The sequence below is a fragment of the Pseudopipra pipra genome, chromosome 5 (genome assembly GCF_036250125.1).
Source record: "Pseudopipra pipra isolate bDixPip1 chromosome 5, bDixPip1.hap1, whole genome shotgun sequence".
NCBI classification, from domain to species: domain Eukaryota; kingdom Metazoa; phylum Chordata; class Aves; order Passeriformes; family Pipridae; genus Pseudopipra; species Pseudopipra pipra.
Genome location: NC_087553.1, coordinates 54,059,618 through 54,077,465, shown reverse-complemented (window position 1 = coordinate 54,077,465; position 17,848 = coordinate 54,059,618). Strand labels below are relative to the sequence as shown.

General features: G+C 42.9%; 1 protein-coding gene across 1 annotated transcript; it reads left to right on the top strand.

The window, feature by feature from the left end:
- Positions 1 to 1,077: 1,077 nt before the first annotated feature.
- GPR37 (G protein-coupled receptor 37) lies at positions 1,078 to 14,492 on the top strand. Its single transcript, XM_064656155.1, has 2 exons — positions 1,078 to 1,868; positions 12,697 to 14,492. The coding sequence occupies exons 1-2, from the start codon at positions 1,170 to 1,172 to the stop codon at positions 13,513 to 13,515; spliced, it is 1,518 nt and encodes a 505-aa protein (XP_064512225.1). The 5' UTR covers positions 1,078 to 1,169; the 3' UTR covers positions 13,516 to 14,492.
- Positions 14,493 to 17,848: the final 3,356 nt, after the last annotated feature.

The window sequence follows — 17,848 nt, the reverse complement described above, 5'->3', positions numbered from 1 at the left end:
ACTCCCGGTACCGTCGCAGGGCGCTCCGCTCTCCTATCGCTCTCCTCGGCCCCGCTGGCACCCGCGGGCCGAGGTGGGCAGCGAGACCCTGACACCGGGGCGAGCCGGCAGAGACACAGCGGGCCGACAGCAGGGTCTGACGGACCGGCTCTGGGGGCGGGCGGGGCGGGAAGGGCACGGCTGGCCCGGCCCCGGCCCCTCCCCTCGCCCCGGCTCCCCCGGCGGGCGGGCGGTGCCTCGGCCCCGCGGCGCCGCTGGGCGGCGCTTGCGCACTGCGGAGGCCGCCCTGCCTGCCCGCCTCCCCGGCGCGCCCCGGGAGCCGCGGCGGAGCCGGGCTGAGCGCAGCGGAGCCTCAGCGGGCTGAGCGGGGCCGCGGCCGCGGGGAGCCGGAGCAGAGCCTGCTGCAGACAAGCCTCTGCCTGCCCGGGCGGCCGTGGCTGCCGCCCCGCTTCTCCTGTTGCCCGCACGACTGGGAGGCAGGAGCAGCCCCGAGGGGTCGGTCCCGATGCTGCGCCTTCCCGGCGCTGGCAGCAACTTTGCCGCTCCGGCCGCTCTCGCTGCTCCCTGCCGCCGTGCGAGCGTTCGGAGGGTGCAGTGACCGATCCCAGCAAGAGTTTTGCAAAGCTCTGATACACCCTGAGCTGCGCGCAACAACCTGTGTTCTCCGAGGTGCTGGAGAGAAGGAATTATGTGTTCGCGACCGCCCGGCGAGGGGAGGTGTCTTCCTCAAGGGACCTTTCCTCACCCATAGAGCTGCCGGCTGCCCGCGACGGCGGGAGGACGCAAATGGGCAGAACGAGGCCGGTGTGGCTGCTGGCGAGGAGGCAGCGGTCCCGGGAAAGGGCGGAGCGCCGGGGGGGGTTCCTCCCGGCGCTGCACTTGCCACATTAACTCGGCGCGTCGGAGACGGCGACACAACTTTCTGGGTCTGCCCCGGGTGGCGGCGAGAAGAGCCTCTTCGCCGCTCTGCTCGCCGCACCCCCAGCGGACCCCGGCGGCAGCGGGAGCCGCGCTCCGGCGGCAGCAGAGTCGCGGTTGCTCCCGCTCTGGCCCCGGCGAGGAGGGCTGTCCCCGGGAGCTGAGCGGGCATGTCTTTCGCTTCCAGCCCCGCTGAGCGGGGCGCACGCCGCCTCTGAAGGGGAGCGTGTGAGCCCCGCCGCCTCCCGGCCATGCGGCCCCTCCGCGCTCCCCTCGCCTTGCTCTGCCAGGTGCTGAGCGCCTGGGCTGCCTGCGCCCTCGCCCCGGCTCCCGTCGCGGCCGCCGGGCCGCCGGCGCCCCCGCAGCGCGCCCGCTCGCAGCCACCCCCGACGCCCTTCGCCCCGGGCCGGCGGGCGGCCGCGGCGCTCCCGGGGCGCGGAGCGCTCCCTACCGGGGCCGGGGGAGCGGCGGGACCGGGCGGCAGCTGCGCTCCCCACGGGGCGGCGGGGGCCGGGCGGCGGCGGGCGCGGAGCAGCGATCCCGGAGCCGGCGCGGCGGCGGGGAGGGGCGGGGCGGGCGGGCCCCGCTGGCTGCCCCTGAACGGTTCGGCAGGCGGCGAGGGCAGCGCCGGGGGCCGCGGGAACGCCACGGGGCGCCGCGCCCGCCTCCGCAACCCCTTCTACCCGCTGACCGAGGAGTCCTACGGCGCCTACGCCGTCATGTGCCTCTCCATAGTGATCTTCGGCATCGGCATCATGGGCAACATGGCAGTGATGTGCATCGTCTGCCACAACTACTACATGCGGAGCATCTCCAACTCTCTGCTGGCCAACCTGGCCTTCTGGGACTTCCTCATCGTCTTCTTCTGCCTGCCGCTGGTCATCTTCCAGGAGCTCACCAAGAAGTGGCTCCTAGAAGACTTCTCCTGCAAAATCGTCCCGTACATCGAGGTAATGGCTGTGGGTGGGGATGCGCGGCCCCGGGCGTTTTCGCGCAGTCCCCGGGCAGACTGGCCGCACTCGCCCGCACGAGGGAACGCGAGTCCCGAGCTCCTCTCTCCGCTGCTCCCTCGCCGCAAGCCTGACCTGTCGGTCATTGCTGTCGGCCCAGGGACGTCTCAGTGCGGCGTGGTCTGGGTTTCACGGGCGTTCCTGCGGCAGAGCGGGGCCCCGGCACGGCCCCGCAGTCATCGGAGGCGGCAGTGGCCGCCGCGGTCCAGCGGCACCGGGATTTCTGTGGCTCAAGCTGAGCGCGTCCAGCGCTTCCTGACACTCGCGAGAGTTCTGCCAAACTTTCCTTGCTCCCAATGATCCTGTAAGGCATCCTCTCAGAATTAGGAGGAATTTCAACTTTTTTGCTTTGCTGTTTTCCTAAAGTCGACTGAATCAGGAAAGCGGATGGAGGGAATGAGTGGAGTAGCTTGTAAGAAAGTGATTGTAAAAAGCACCATCAGCAGGATGTATGGGCTCTTAATTTATATTTCAGCGTTCAAATCGCACATTTATTTAGCTTTTTCTTTTTCTTTTTTTTTTCCTCTTCCCTTTAAAAAAAAATACCTCAGCTCCATTTAAACTGCAGCTTCTTGGCAGTTATTCAAAGGCTCTGTCAGAGAAGCTCCCAGACAGCTGGCCGGAGTCCTGCCGGCAGCGCTCAGGTTGTCTGCTTTATTTACTGGAACTGAACACTAAGGCTTGTTGGTAGGATGGTAGCCTGTAGTTCTGACTGGCTCTGCTGTATTCCCAAAACCTTATGTTCAACATTATTCTGTAACTGAAAGCTGATGAAATAACTGTTGATCCTCTTGTCCTAAAAATGAGATATTAGAGAAAAAACAAACAAAAACCTAGACAAAAAGACAAAAACCCCATCCTCCAAAAAATGAATAACACAACCTAGTATTAATACAGAGTATCAGTTTCAGCAGAACATTGTTACACAGTTAACTTTCAAGTGGTATTTTTAAGAAAGTGTTGAGAAAGATGACCTGTGTAGCCACTAAATTGTCATTGCTTCTTTCGTATGTGATACAGTTTATTACTGGTGATATTGAACAAAGGGTGGAGCTGTGCTACGCTTAGATGAATTCTAGGCTGGTAGTATACCACTGAGTTTGAAAAACTCAGAGTACACTTGATTTGCATTTAAGAAGACATGATGCAGTAAATATGAGTTTATTGAGAAACTGAAAGGAGCTTCTAAAATTTCTGAATTGGATTAGTGGTGTTTCAAGAGTAACCATTTCAATTACAGTAGATACAGTAGTTTGCATTTCAAGGACTTTCCTACAGCCACATTTCACGCTTCCTAACATTTTTTGGTGCATCCACATGCAAAATAGAAGTAATTCTTTGTAATATCCATTCTAATTAAAGATCAGTAATTTAAATGATTTGCATGGCCACACTGTTCTTCAAACTTAGTTGCTTATGCTGTGCCTGGCTTTGGGCAGTAGAGAGTTTGGCAAACTGAAAGCAGTTTAGCTGAAATGTAGTTACTGAAATTCAAAACTGTAATCCTGAAAAATGTTCATCTGCTACTGTGTCCCTTTATACTTCAATATAACCTTATTTTTTCACTTAAAAGTTCTGTAGATGTCTAGAGTTAAAAGTCTTATTCATGAACTGGCACCAGTCCAGTTGGGATGGACCAGTAGCTTGGTCTCTGTTTTAGGCTTAATTATTACTGGTGTCTATAAGTGAAGCATTTTCCTTGTCCCTAAGGTAGTATAATTAATGTAGATCTAAGGTGCAGATATAAAAAGATACAGCCTTGGGGTTCTGCTTTGCTCCCAGAATTGTATATTTTTTATACAGTGGTCATTAAATATAATATGTATGTAAAGTATATTCATCACCTGAGAAAGTGTACGTAAAAGGCTGGATTTCCCCTTCTATAAATTGTAAGAATGAGTGGCAGATACTGAATGCTACTAGTGGATCATGACTCTTCATGGTTTGCCTTGAGCTTGGCAAGAAGGAAACTATCCTGTAAATCAGAATTTGACCCTGCTGAGGCAGAGGAGGCAGTTAGAGCAAAGGTTCACCGCTTTCCAAGTGTTTTCTAACCTCACACGCATTACACAGTGACACTGACACCACCAGGAGCAATGTAGATGGGGAGCATGTCATGAAATCCACCCATGTATATGAGCAGCTGCTGTTCCTTGCTCTGGATTGTTCACAGGAGTACACTCATCTGGCAGCTGAACAACACTGTCTTTTCCCTTGTAACTCACCTGGGCAGGCTCATCCCCTTCTCACACAATGGGAGAAGGATGAAAGGAAAGCTGTAGACAGCTATCTTCAGGAGAGGTTTCCAGACCTTCGTGAAATACAAATAGAAGCATATTCCTGCAGATGGACGAATTTTAAGCTGTCTGTGTTTTCTCTAAGTTTGCCTAGTGTTTGGTTCTTTTAAGTGTCTCTTAGTTCCGTGATTTGCATCTCTTTTTGTTACACATCAGTTTGCCTCATCCACTGTTTAGTGAGCTGTATGTCTCACCCAGATTTGTATATCCAGAAATATCTTACTTTCAAGCATCAAAGACCCTTATTGGCTTGAGCCCTCTGTCATACCAGCTTGTACTTTCAGAACTAGGGAACAGGGGATGTCTGATTATCCAGATCAAGTGATGCAGTGATCACAGCATTTTAACATAATTCAGGCATGCTTTGTTTTATGTCAAAGGTTTCAAGTGATTCCGGTGAGATACCTTGAGTTTTCTTTGTTTAAACCTCTTGAGGCCAATTGGTTTTTATTTGTGCTGTTTAATGGGTACTGTGCAGAATTTCAACAAAGCATCTGTTGCCAGTGATAACACATATGCACACACAGTCTGGGGAAAATGTTTTATGGTATTCTTCATGTACATTTGTATAGGTAAAAGTTGAATTTCCAGCAGTGGATGGTCTCCACAATATTTAATTTAAAGCGCAGTTTTCCTATACCTAATAAAGATCTGTGACAAGTGCATTAAGTAGTCATTTCAGCCATATATTGTATCACAGTGTGTTCATTCTAACCCGCAGGTGTGAGTGTACTCAGAGGGAACTGAAAAGAGTATTAGAATAACTAATGCAGCTACTCTGCCCATAAGGATGTGTGGAGATGTGCTTTTCCTCTACAGTTTTAATCCTCTGCTGAACTGTTCTTAAAATTTTGCCACTTTTCTGCAGATGGCTCAGAAGTTTAGTTTTTGTGCATGTCTGAAGTGTTTACGTGCACACTGTGCTTATTTTGTCTTTCATATAATTTTCTCAGCATCACTCAGAATCAGGAGATATGGGGTAAATCACAATACAATGACTTTGGCTGATATCTGCTGATGTGGGACCCTTTTCATTTTGTTTAAGCACACACAGTCTTTTGAGCAATGTAGTTCCCTACTTACAGATTTATTCTAGGCCTTATGTAGTGGATGTAGACAAAATCTGTACTGGTACTGTGCTTCTGAATATTTTACAACTGTTAGTACTGTGAAGTAGAATTGCTATTTTTTTTTATTTTAATTCTGGAAGGTGGTAATGAAGAGATTAAATAAGTTGTTTAAGGCCCAGAACAGCTTGCTTGATATGACAAATGTCAGCTAGGACTAGAAAGTATCTTTTGGAAGCTTGCTTAATTTGTGTGCATTCTGCTCTTGGAGATTACACTGGAAGCTCAGTGAGTTTGGGGGGGTCATTGGAAGTAGGCATCCCATTCTATGCCAACAAATTGCATCCAGCTGCTTATAGTGGAGTAAAGATTTAGAACTGGGGAATAGTCTAGAGTGAGGGTTTGGAGAGGCTGATTTACTGCCCTGTGCAGTCCAGCACAGACCAAGAAGTTGCTGAGGCCAGTAATGGTACACAGCTCTCTGCTCAGTTCTGGTAAATATGAGCCCCTCTGCCTTTCTCATACACCTCACAAAGAAGAGAAAGACAAAGTTTGTGGTGTCCTCATATGGACCATATCATGCATATGAGATGGGCATGGCTCTGGAGCAGGCTGACAGGGAAAGCCTCTGAAAAAGGATGCTCAGTCTCTGCATGTGCTTTTGGCAATCAATTTGTGGCATCACTCCTGTTTCTGATGGGTAACTTCCAGCTCAGGAAAGCTATCACAATTAGTATTCTTAGTGGAAAGCATAGGGATTGATTTGGCCTGGAATATGAATTACTTTCTTTCCCTGGAGCTGACTCTCCAAGGCAATTTGAGGTGAGGCTTTTTCCTCTTTCTCTGTTTTACTTGACAGAGGTAAGTTAGAAGCACAGAAGAAGTGGCCATTCTCTGCCTGTTCCAAAGCTGTCAGAAGAGATCCCTATTTTAAGTTTTACTTTGGGGAAGCAAGTATGTTTTTTATGGGAGTATATAAAAGCTGTGTATTTTCTGTCTTTTCTGTGTCTTTTGATGTGCGGCATCTTCTTTGTGTCTCTGCTTTGACTCTAGTCAGAGCTATGTTCCTGAACCTCCAGTGAGTCCTCTGGGTCATAGGCAAAGATACTCAGAGATGTTTGCAGTTTCAAAGCTTCTTCATGAGAGTTTTCTAGGGCAATGGCTACATGTGTCTTTTACTGAGCGGAATAACTTCAGCACTTATCACACAATAAATAATTATTTAAAGCAGAAGTGTTAACATATCTCTGCCCTTTAGGTATTAATGGCACAATGATAGTGTCTGGCATGTTGGTTGTTCTGTTAGTCTTTCTTTCCTCTGCAAACCCTGTCTGCAGGGTCTTCTAAGTTGTCCATAAAAATTTGCCTTTGGCTAAACTTTGCATATGGCATTTCAGCATGGAAATGAATTTGTGTCAGAGTAGGTCTAAAATTGGGTCAGTAATATTTAAGTTACATATGTGTGGAGAGGAAAAGGCAGCATCTGCTATCCCAGCACCAATGACTGCTCTGAGCATTGGGATGTCATTTCTCCATATGACAGGATTTTTTCCTGCAAAGCAGGAAGAAGCAGATTTTTAGCAGTAGTTCATGTTGTTATTATTAAGAATTAGTCCAGGAGTCCCTTATGTAGCATGATGAGAATTAGATCCTCAGTGGAGATGACACTTGTTTCTGTATTAAAAAAAAAAAAAGTAAAATAAATTTACCGATATGGTAGCATGGTAGAGTGCAAACAGGAAAATGAACAAAAATTAAATCCTTTTGTGTTTTGTGATTTTTCCAACCCCCAGATAAGCATGTAGTGTAATAATGAGTATTTCCAGTGCCCTGATGGTCTGGTTGGCTTTCGCTTCCAGCAGAATTCAAGAGCAGCTCATGGAATTGGATTCCAATTCTGAACAGTATTACTCTTAGGATATCATCATGGCTAGGCTTGGCGAACGAAGATTTGGGTCTTAGGATATAGAAAAGGATAAATATCACACAAAGCATGTGTGCTCTGTGTCTCCTTGATGCAAATGTTGATAGTACTACAGAGGAAACTACAGCATTGTACCCATTGTTCAATGTGTGTAGAACATCTCTGTGATAGTAGTTTCCAGAATTACCATCTTATCTTTTAGATAGTTAAAGTGATGTTGATTTTTATCCAGGATGCATAAGTGAATTGATGTCAGAGGGGTACACTGGCACCAGTTCTCCTTAGCTACTGAATTACTTTTGCCACACCACAGTAGTGTTTTAACTGAGTGACCCTTCCCTATTTTAAAACATAAAGCCATTAATGTTTAATAACACTTCTTGGAAGAAATACTGTGAGACTTATTTTTTTTCTTGCATAGTAATGACTGTTTTTCTTGCTTTTGTTTTGTTGTTTTGTTTTGTTTTGTTTTGGGTTTTTTGTGAGGGGGTGGGACTTTTTTATTTGAAGAACAGAAACCATAAATTTAGATAAATGTTAAATAATTATTTGCAGTAAAATGATCTTATTTTGCAATAGTCCAGTCTTGTTACTGGACTCTCTACTGTAAGTGTAGAGTTGCACAAAAAAAAAATGTATTGTGATTTGTTTATTTATCTTAGGCAAAACTGACAAATTTGGAGGAGCCCCCATGGTATGTTGCATTAACATGCTCTAAAGCTATGAAGTTTGATGTGCCTATAGAACAGCCATAATAAAATGATAGGCTATAATGGCTTCAGGGAGAAATTAGTCGTTTATATGATATAATAGGAATGGATATAAAGAGTCTACAGGGTGTTACTGAATGCTCAGAGATGGCCTGGCTAGTAGTTATCAACCTTCTCTGTAGTTTCAGCTTTCCCATTACAACAGCAAAATGTTTCAAATACCCATCTTGCCTTGTAACAAAGGAAGAGTGCCTTGTAGTTTAAGAAACTCTGTGTTATCCATATCAAGTATATTCCATCTTAGAAAATCCAGTTTCAGCTGGTAGAAGCAGCCACTTCTTGTAACACTTCTAATTTATCTTGTTCCGTATAAATTTAGTCTGCATTGTTTCCCTTCACTTCTCCATCAGGTGTGCTTGAGAAGATGATACCTGAGATGATTAATGGTCCCTCTCATTTCCAGCCTTGAGTTGCTCATGGCCAGTTGATTTGCATTTTGTTACATTCACTGTCCTTTGGCTTAAGTAACTTTTGTATCTCAAGATAGATTTATCTGTAGATAGCAGCAATATCACTTCTTGGTTTTCGTCTCACTGGATGGAATGACCCAACCTCTGTTTTATATTCACTTACAGAATTTGGTCTTTGTTGACCTTTTCACCCAAGTCACCTTTTCTGATTTCCTTTCTGGTTTTCATCACCTTTATCTGATCAAGCAGAAATTAGCGAGAGAGAATTGAGTCTCATTTCCACAGCCCTTGCTCACTGTACTACATCTTCACTGGTCAGCCAGAGACACTGCTCCTAGAGGCCAGGGCCAAGAGCCATGGGACCACAGTGAGGAGAAGTAGGACAAGCCAGGAAAAGCCTGAAAACATTTCAATAATTGTTAAAGTTTGTAAAAGGGGAATGAATATGTTGGAGGGATGGGCAGGAGAAATGGTACAATAACCTGAGCATTTCACGAGTATTTACTGGTGGTTTTCTCTGGGCTCAGTTGCACAAATCAGTTTGGACACAGTTGACTAACAGCGTGGTGAGCTAATGACCAAAGGTTTATGCAGTGTCTGGAATGAGCATCACAGTGCCCACTAACATCCTTTGCAATGCAAGAGACTCTCCTTGTAACGATAATGTCATCCTGTGTATGCTGTAGCTGGTAATCCCTTCTACAGTGATTCTCTGCTCAAATAGTGTGGGTATTTCCTCAAGGCAGGGGTTCCTTCACCACCTTCTCAAAGCAGATTGGTGGTCCTTCAGTTGGAAACTTGGGGACTTCTCTGATTTCATGTAAAAAGGGAAAGTTGTAAACTGATGTCATCCTGAATGTCTAGAGACTGCAGGAGAATCTTCATAGGGACCATATGGTAATAAATCAGACAACTAAGTGATGATCAAAAACTACTGAGCCTGAGTTGCCCTTGCCTTGCCTCATTTCCTGCCATGTTGTTGGAATTAAGACTGCAACAGCACATCGGACACTCAGCTGTTACAACAAGAAGAGCACCATTAAACTCCATGCAGCTTTGTACCACTTTACGACTTGTTAATTTGTGCTTTACCTACTCCCTGTCAAGTGAATTATCTTCATTCAGTGGTTATTTCAAGGCCGTGTATCATATTAAAAAGGAAACTTCTCTGACTTCTTCCACACTTTCAGCTTAACTCTAATTATTAGTATGACTGGTATGAAGAAATAACCCTAAACTGAAATTGTGTGAACATGCAGAATGCATGTTCAGTTCTCACCCACATAGGTTTTGAGCAGCACCCATTGATTTTGCTGGCTATTACTTATAGTCTGCATTGTGGGTAAGTAATCTAACCCTTAAATTGCTGTACTGCGTTTAAACAAGTCAGCCGGAGTGAATCTGTGTTCATCTGCTTGTGTGATTGTATGGTTTTTGCAAGCTTTTCCATTGCTTCAGTAACTCCACTGATCTATAGAAAATAGGAAACCATTGCCTGTTCCGGAGAAACACAGGCTTTGTTTAGCTCGTTTCATCAGTAAATCTATAGGAGAGTTTTCAAAGCCATCTTCCAGTATTCTTAGTTGTTTCCTCTTGCTCTATTTCACTGTCTTAAACCTCCAAGTTGCTGGTCAATTAATGTGACAGGAGCCCCGTAGGTTATGTTTGTTCACGGTAGGCATGTCTTCTTTCATTAGTCCAGCCCTAACAGCTGTAGAGTTTTAATGTCTTAGCTGCTGTGTAACAGTCTCCAATGAAATGCTAAAGCAAAAGAAGTGTGTGTGTTGGGGGCAGAGGAGAGGCTTATGTAAGAGCTGAGAGGGAAACTGTTAATTTACAAAAACTCAGGCTTTCTTCTGTTCTGCTGATCTTTATTTCCATCCCTATTTATTTCTGAATTTCAGTTATTTTCCTGTCTCCTGTAATTGTAGCAAGCTGTCCTGACACTTTTGTTATTCATCTTGCATATTCAGGCTAAAGGTTTTGCTGTCACTAAGAAATTTGAATACTGCTCACACATTTGAATGTTTTGGAAACAAAGTCACTAATCTTGAATTTACAAATGTCACTCTCAGCTGTGATGCGGAAAAATCATATTTCATTAGCTAGGTTTATCACTGTTCATTAAGATTTCCCTGTAACTGTAATTTTTCTTAGATTGTTTTTATTTTTTGCTGTATTTACCAAGCTTTCTTTGAATCTTGTCAGACAGTTTAACTTCCTAAATCAATATGTTTGCCTATTAAAAATGTTTACAGTACTGCCTTGTCATCATTAAATATTCCTGAAAGTTAATTAGTAAGAGATTGCATCTTACTTGTTCAATCTTTTAGGAAGCTGTTTCAAAGAATTCTCCAACCAAGCCAATGTCTGTCAGTTCTAATCCCAAATGCCTAATAATTTCCAGTGATATTCAATTTTAGCAATCTGATATGGCCATTAAATATGGAAGGCCAAAATTAATGATACATTTATATAAATGTGCATAATTGTGCTATCTATCTTTGCAGAACGTTTTACAAGAGATGCATAAATAGTAATATTTCAATATTATGGTGGAAATCAGAAAGTGTTTTTTATGTCTGCCTGTATGAAATTGAAATCTATCATTACACATCAAATTTTGATAAACAAAATTATAGTGAACTGCCCAGTATTACCTTAGATTTCCCAGTTAATTGCACAGACACATGGTTTATTCATGATAAAAGTAAATATTCTTTACATTTATTAGGAATGTTAGTTAACAGTTTCTTTTCTTCTGCATCAACACATTTGCAGCATAACACAAGCATACAAACCCAAGAAAATAAGTGAATTAAAATGCAACAGGGCACTTAATCTTTCTCCAATTGAAGTTAATGGGCATTCTGCTTTGAATTTGAACTGAAGTTGAATTTATTGTTAATAGAATTAGGCCAAAATGTATATAGTCATTTTGCAAATTTCGTTTTTAGAAAATTGAATTATAAACAGGAAAAAATTATAGGAAATGATGACATGACAGTACAAGATATCTACTCATACATAGAATAATGGTTATTAAAGCTAGAGAACATAAGCATTGCTCTGCACTTTTTTCTCACAGTATATAATTGAGAGCTCTGTCCAATCTGTCTTTAAATCATTTAAAGAATGAAACTTTGTCCATTTCTCCTGGCCTGCAGTACACTCTCCCACAGGATGTTTCCTACTAAATTGAGCCTGGATTTTCCTGTAATTTTTTTTCTAAATAAAATGTTGAATATAGATTATTAGAGCTCAACTATTATAGTGAAGGTTCCAAAGTTAGACTTGGGAAGTCTGAGGATTTCAGGTATGATTTCTTTGAACTGACAATATGAGGTGGCTTTATGTGCCTACATCCCATCCCATCAAAATTTCATTTAAAAGTCTAAGTCCACAAAATTAGTTGTTGGACCCTACTCAATTCAGTAGGTGCCTAATCCAGTCCCCAGGGTTTCTAAGTTTTGTAGATGTGAAAGGTTTCAATGTTATGATCCCCTGCATGGTTGATAACTTGTGTTGGTAAGTTCGTCCTTCTGATGAAGGAAGACGCTCCTATCTCCCTTTTTGATTTAAGATTCCAACCCCTGTGGTAGAACCAATCTTTATGAAAAACATCCCTTAGAAAAAAGTGGGGAAGGAAAGGGTTTAGTTTTAAGTTTTGCTCAGTTCTTCTATTTTATTTTCCACTCAGAGTTGCACAGGTGCTTGCTTGGGTCTCCAGGAGAGGATGACACCAAGCTGGAACAAGTATTTTTAGGCAGAAAAGCAGAAGGATGTACTCTTTCGGAATGCATGCTGGATGATAGCTGAGCGAACGCTGGAAGCTAAGTTCTATTTGTGATGTTTCTTTTGGTGGTGCTCAGCACCATGGTGCTTAACTGTCTCCTACACTGATACCCTTAAACTATGTTTGCCTTTGCCTTTGCTGGTCAAGGGGCTAGACTTGACTGGTGTTCCAGAGTACAAATTGAGCTATCTCTATGGAAGAGTATAAACCTCTTCCAGAGAACAGCTCAATGGTAAGAGCCTTCATCCAAAGTACAATATATTAATTCCCTCTTCATCCTGAATGAGTTCAGGCCTTCATCTTCTGTCTCTAAGAAGACTGCCATCAACAGGGAAACAGGGGACTTTTGAAGGATATGATGTTTTTCCACTCTCCACTGATTAATGGACTGTACCCACGTAGCTGTCTTTTCTCATTTCCCCCTTTTCCCCCTTTTTCCTTCCTTTTTTTTTTTTTTCCCAGATAGCACCTGTATTAACTTGTGTTTCCTTTCCTCCTTCTCAGGTGGCCTCTCTTGGAGTCACCACATTCACACTGTGTGCCCTCTGCATTGACCGGTTTCGTGCTGCCACCAACGTGCAGATGTATTATGAGATGATCGAAAACTGCACCTCGACGACGGCCAAGCTGGCTGTCATCTGGGTAGGTGCCCTGCTGCTGGCACTGCCAGAGGTGGTGCTGCGCCAGCTGGCCAAGGAGGACCCCGAGTACAGTGGCAGCCCCCCGGGTGAGCGCTGCGTGGTGAAGATATCCACCGCACTGCCCGACACCATCTACGTGTTAGCTCTCACCTACGATGGGGCACGACTCTGGTGGTACTTCGGCTGCTATTTTTGTTTGCCTACCCTGTTCACTATTACCTGCTCCCTGGTGACAGCGAGGAAAATCAGGAGGGCTGAAAAGGCTTGCACAAGGGGGAACAAGCGACAAATTCAGCTGGAAAGTCAGATGAACTGCACAGTGGTGGCTCTGACCATTTTATATGGGTTTTGCATCATTCCCGAAAACATTTGCAACATCGTGACTGCCTACATGTCCACAGGGGTCTCTCAACAAACTATGGACCTCCTCCATCTCATTAGCCAGTTCCTTTTGTTCTTTAAGTCCTGTGTTACCCCAGTTCTCCTCTTCTGCCTCTGTAAACCTTTCAGCCGGGCCTTTATGGAGTGTTGCTGTTGCTGCTGTGATGAATGCATCCAGAAGTCTTCCACAGTGACAAGTGATGACAATGACAATGAGTACACCACGGAACTGGAGCTCTCTCCTTTCAGTACCATCCGTCGCGAAATGTCCACTTTTGCCTCCGTGGGGACTCACTGTTAATTTACCTTAGGACTTTTTATTTCCTGTATCTTTTTCCTTTTTCTTTTTTTTTTTTTTTTTTTACTTTATATTTTTCTTCTTGAAACAAAATGCAGGAAAAAAATTACTGTTGAACACTACTCTCAAAACCAATCTGTGTATTAACAGTCATGCTTTGGAAAATAATTTGTTTGGTTATTAAAAGGAAAGAGAGACAAGGAGAGTCAGCACTCAGTTTTAAGTCATGATATTTTGTATGGTGCTAAGATTTCATTGCTTGGGGAGGAAGGTCCATATCGATCCACTTTTATTTAATTCCATAGTATTTTTTTTGATAATCACTGCAAAATGATTTGTAGACATTGTGGGCTTTGCAAGATGGTTCACGTAAAAGTTGTGGTGGAAAGTATTTGAAGGTAGTTTTAATCCAATTACTGTACACTATTGTGAGAGGACTTGGACTTCAGAAAATTTATAAGTAGCATAAAAATAAATGAGGCTTTATTCTTTAACTTCCTTGTCAATCTGCATTTAACAAAGACATCTATGAGTACTATTAAATTCCTTTAATAAGTAAAAAAAATCTTTGCATAAAATAATATAGATGGCCATATTTAATTAACATTTGGGTACTTACCCTTGGAGGATATAATTACAGTGTTCAAGGAAGATGGTTATAATGGTATTAGATTTATATGAGTGGGTTTTTTTAATGTTATATTATGAAGGTCCAGTATGCCTCATTGAAAATTTTTTTAACCTGCAGGTATACAAAATCTGAGTTATTTTATACTTACAAAGAAACATTCATTTTATCATTGCATTTTGTCTTGTGTGGTTTCAAAATCAAGTTTCTTTCCAGTTTGCTATTGGTTTTACATTGGAATTTTGTCCTCAGTCTCTGTATATATAGCTCCTACTAGCTTCAGTGAGTCTCATTGCAGAGGAAGGCATTTTTTGCCAGAGGTTGCTGACAATAAATGTGAGGGACTGAAACATGTGGAGAGTGAATTTCTTCTTTTTTAAAAGGTGTAAACACACTTGGATGCTTGGGGCTTGACCCAGAGCCCATGGCAGTCAATGGAAAGGTTTCCATCAGTTTCAGAGGGCTTTGAATCAGACTGGCATCTCCTATTTATTCTGGGATGTGTAGCATGAATATTAATCACAGGGACTCTCTATACTGATTATAAATCATGCTGCCCTCACAGAGACGGCTATTCATGAGCAGCTCACAGCTCTGGAGCTGTTTTTGAGAGCCACAGTGTGTTTTGCTGATGGCTTCTTGCTGTTCACAGAGTCGTTAAAATGCGGGTATGTCAATACTGCCAGCAACAGTGTGATATAATAAAATTTAAAGTTGTTATAAGCAAGCCAGGTTAGAGACTGAAAAGTGCCTATCCTTACCAGCAGAGCTTTTTTGCCCCACTTCTTGGCTGAAGTAGACAGGCTATTCTTGGCAGGCAAGCTGGCTCATACTTACACTGGGCAGCAGGCTGAAGTGAACTTACTGAACACTAAGGAACTGAATTTGTTATAGTTAGCTTATATTTTAATACTAATTAAATAAATAGTGCAATTGCAATAGTATGAGCAGAAGTAAAATCACATGCATTCGTACTTTGAAATTAACAGTAAATGTAACTGATGTAGTCTTACCTCCTGATACCTGCCTCTAACTATGTTAAAGAACTTACTGTAACTTCTGGAAAGGAGTCTAATTTTTGTTTGTAGACTGTGAATTTATTATGTTTAATCTTTGTATCTGCTTGGGCAAGCACTATTTCTTCTTTTTCTTTACCATTTTAACTTATGGTCATTTCACCTGAAAAAAACCCCCAGTTTAAATTAATTAATATGAATATGAATACAAACATACATGCACTTGAGTTCTTTTTCTGACTTTTGAATCAGACATTGGGCCCTAGCAAAGCAATCTGCTTTAACTACAGGCATTTTTTTCTGTTTAGGACTTGCTAAATTACCTAAATTTCTAAAATCCTGTTGTAACATAGTCTCTTACGACGACAAGGGAACTGTCTCTTCCTTATAAAACCCTTCACTGACTTTGCTTGATTACATTCAATAAACTATGAAAGGGATTAAAGAGAAAAGATGAAAACGAAATCCTCCTCACTGTCATGCTTGTGTTTCCTCAAATACATATTCCTGTGTCTGCATTTTGATTTGTACTATTCTTTTTTACATGCCAATTTTTATAAAGAATGGGAATAAAACCTCCGTTTTTGTTCCTTGCTGAGAGAATTGTTTCTCTCAGCTACCTTTTCTGTTATAGCATGAGCAGGGACTCGAGGATCTGGGAAAAGAAGAGCAGAGTGGGAGGAAGCACTTTTAAAGAAACAAACAAAACAAATAGAAAATTTACTTGGGAATATTAAATCATCACGTTTTGCTATTTTAGATACAAGACTGCACCAGGACAGGGAAAGTCCCCATTGCTTTGGATATAAGATGCTTCCAGCTTTCCAGTCTGCAGTGGGTATGTGTCAGCTCTGCTAAGGACTGTTTCTAGCTCCCAGGTTATATGTTGTGTGTCCCAGAGAGCTGCAGTTTGTGTCTCCATTTAAACATTTCCACAGTATGTTTATGGTAATCCTACTGGGGAAAACAAACAAACAAACAAGCAAAAAAAGCCCAACAACAAAAAAAATTACCCCCCCAAAACAAACAAACAAACAAACAAACAAGGCACCTCCCCCCCCCCCCCCGAAAAGGTTTAATGAGGCCATTGGAGAAGGTAGAATTTGAAAGTCAATAATGCTATGTTTGGAAATACATCTTCCTGCTTGTGTGACAGAGCATTGTCCAGCCTGGTATTCAATGGTGTTTCTTTGTACCCTCTGTAACCTTGCCTTTTCTGCTGCTAAAAGAGCATTTTTTCACAGCTGTTTCTCTGCCTTGCCTTGGATGTCCATAGCAATTTGACATGCAAGACACCCTTTTATTCTAATTTGCTCTCTAAATTGGTTCAACTAATACCACATTAGCAGATTTGTATTGTCACAGCCGTTCAAGTGTCATGCTAAATGATTCCTTATGTTAGAGAGGGAGTGCTGCATTGCTTTTCTTCCAGCTTTTGGGATTGAATTTTTCTTGGTGTTTGCTTTTCTTACTTTATTTAATATTATTAGAAGCCATTTCTGTCTGTTTTGAATCCAGTTCTGTAAGACATTTGTCTGTTAACAAGAGGACACTTGATTACTGGAGTTTTGGAAATGCTTATTACAAAGATTTAATTTTTTAACCTAAACCAGAGAAACTTGCAGAGCATAGTGATCAACATAGGAGAGTGATGGAATGGAAAATCAGATTGTGAGGCAGGAAAACCTTATACCTCTCAGTTATGTAAACCTTTAATACATTAAAACTTGTCATCTCTGCCCTGGTCCCATTAAGAAATTAAAAACCATAAAATTATAGTATAAGTTCCAGTATCTCCAATGAAATCACGTTTTGTGACCTGTATCAAAAATACGATGTTTGTGTAGGCCAAAGTAAAAATGGTAAATTATTGAGTAATATTGCTGAGTTAGAAGAAATCTCTTATTTTACCCCTTGCAAGATAAATTCCTACATTCAAACTTAACTCCTGCCTTTAAATGACCACAGTGACTTGCTCAGCTCCTGTTCTGTCACTGGGACTCTGATGCAAGCTTTCACAGAGCTCCAGCAGCTCTGGGAATGGCTCCTAAAGACACTGCAGAGGTTTCCAAGCATGTTGTCCTACGTCTCTTTATAAAAGGTTCTGTGATATTAGGCTACATGATGAGACTCTCTTATTATGTTTGTGCCACGCAGAAGCAAACTAGATTCTAAGAAATGTGAATTGCTGTTGAAACTGAGTAGCTTCTCCAAATTCATTGAACATTCATATTCAAAGTCTCTCTAGTATCTGTGAGCCATTGTATTGGGAACAGTGCAAATACATGCAGCTTTGCCCTGTGGGTGCCTAACTGTTGTAGATGTGCTCAGATACATCGCTGAGCTGCTTCTGGTCTTTTTTTGCCAGGTGACATTAACAGAACTCCAAAACCACTTAAATCATCCCCTTGTCATTGGGCTGGAATTAAGACTGAAGACAAAACCTGCCCAAAATTAGTCTGTCTCCTTAGCTGGGCCCTGTCTTTTTTGTGCATGGAGAGCACCTCTAAGGTGGTTGCTGACTTTCAGTAGATACAGGCTTAGCAGAGCATATATAGGTTTATGCACATTCTGATGAACCAAAAATTTAGGTTCAAATATTTCTAGGATGGAAAAGCTAGATTTAAAGTCCTGCTCTGCTTAATTTATAGATGAGACTTGAAATCTGGTGGCTCAACATCCCATCAGAAAG

Excerpts from the sequence above, each read along its gene's own strand:
- GPR37 (XM_064656155.1), top strand. The coding sequence starts at position 1,170 with ATGCGGCCCCTCCGCGCTCCCCTCGCCTTGCTCTGCCAGGTGCTGAGC. Across the intron at positions 1,869-12,696 it reads AAATCGTCCCGTACATCGAG|GTGGCCTCTCTTGGAGTCAC; the intron begins GTAATGGCTGTG and ends CCTCCTTCTCAG.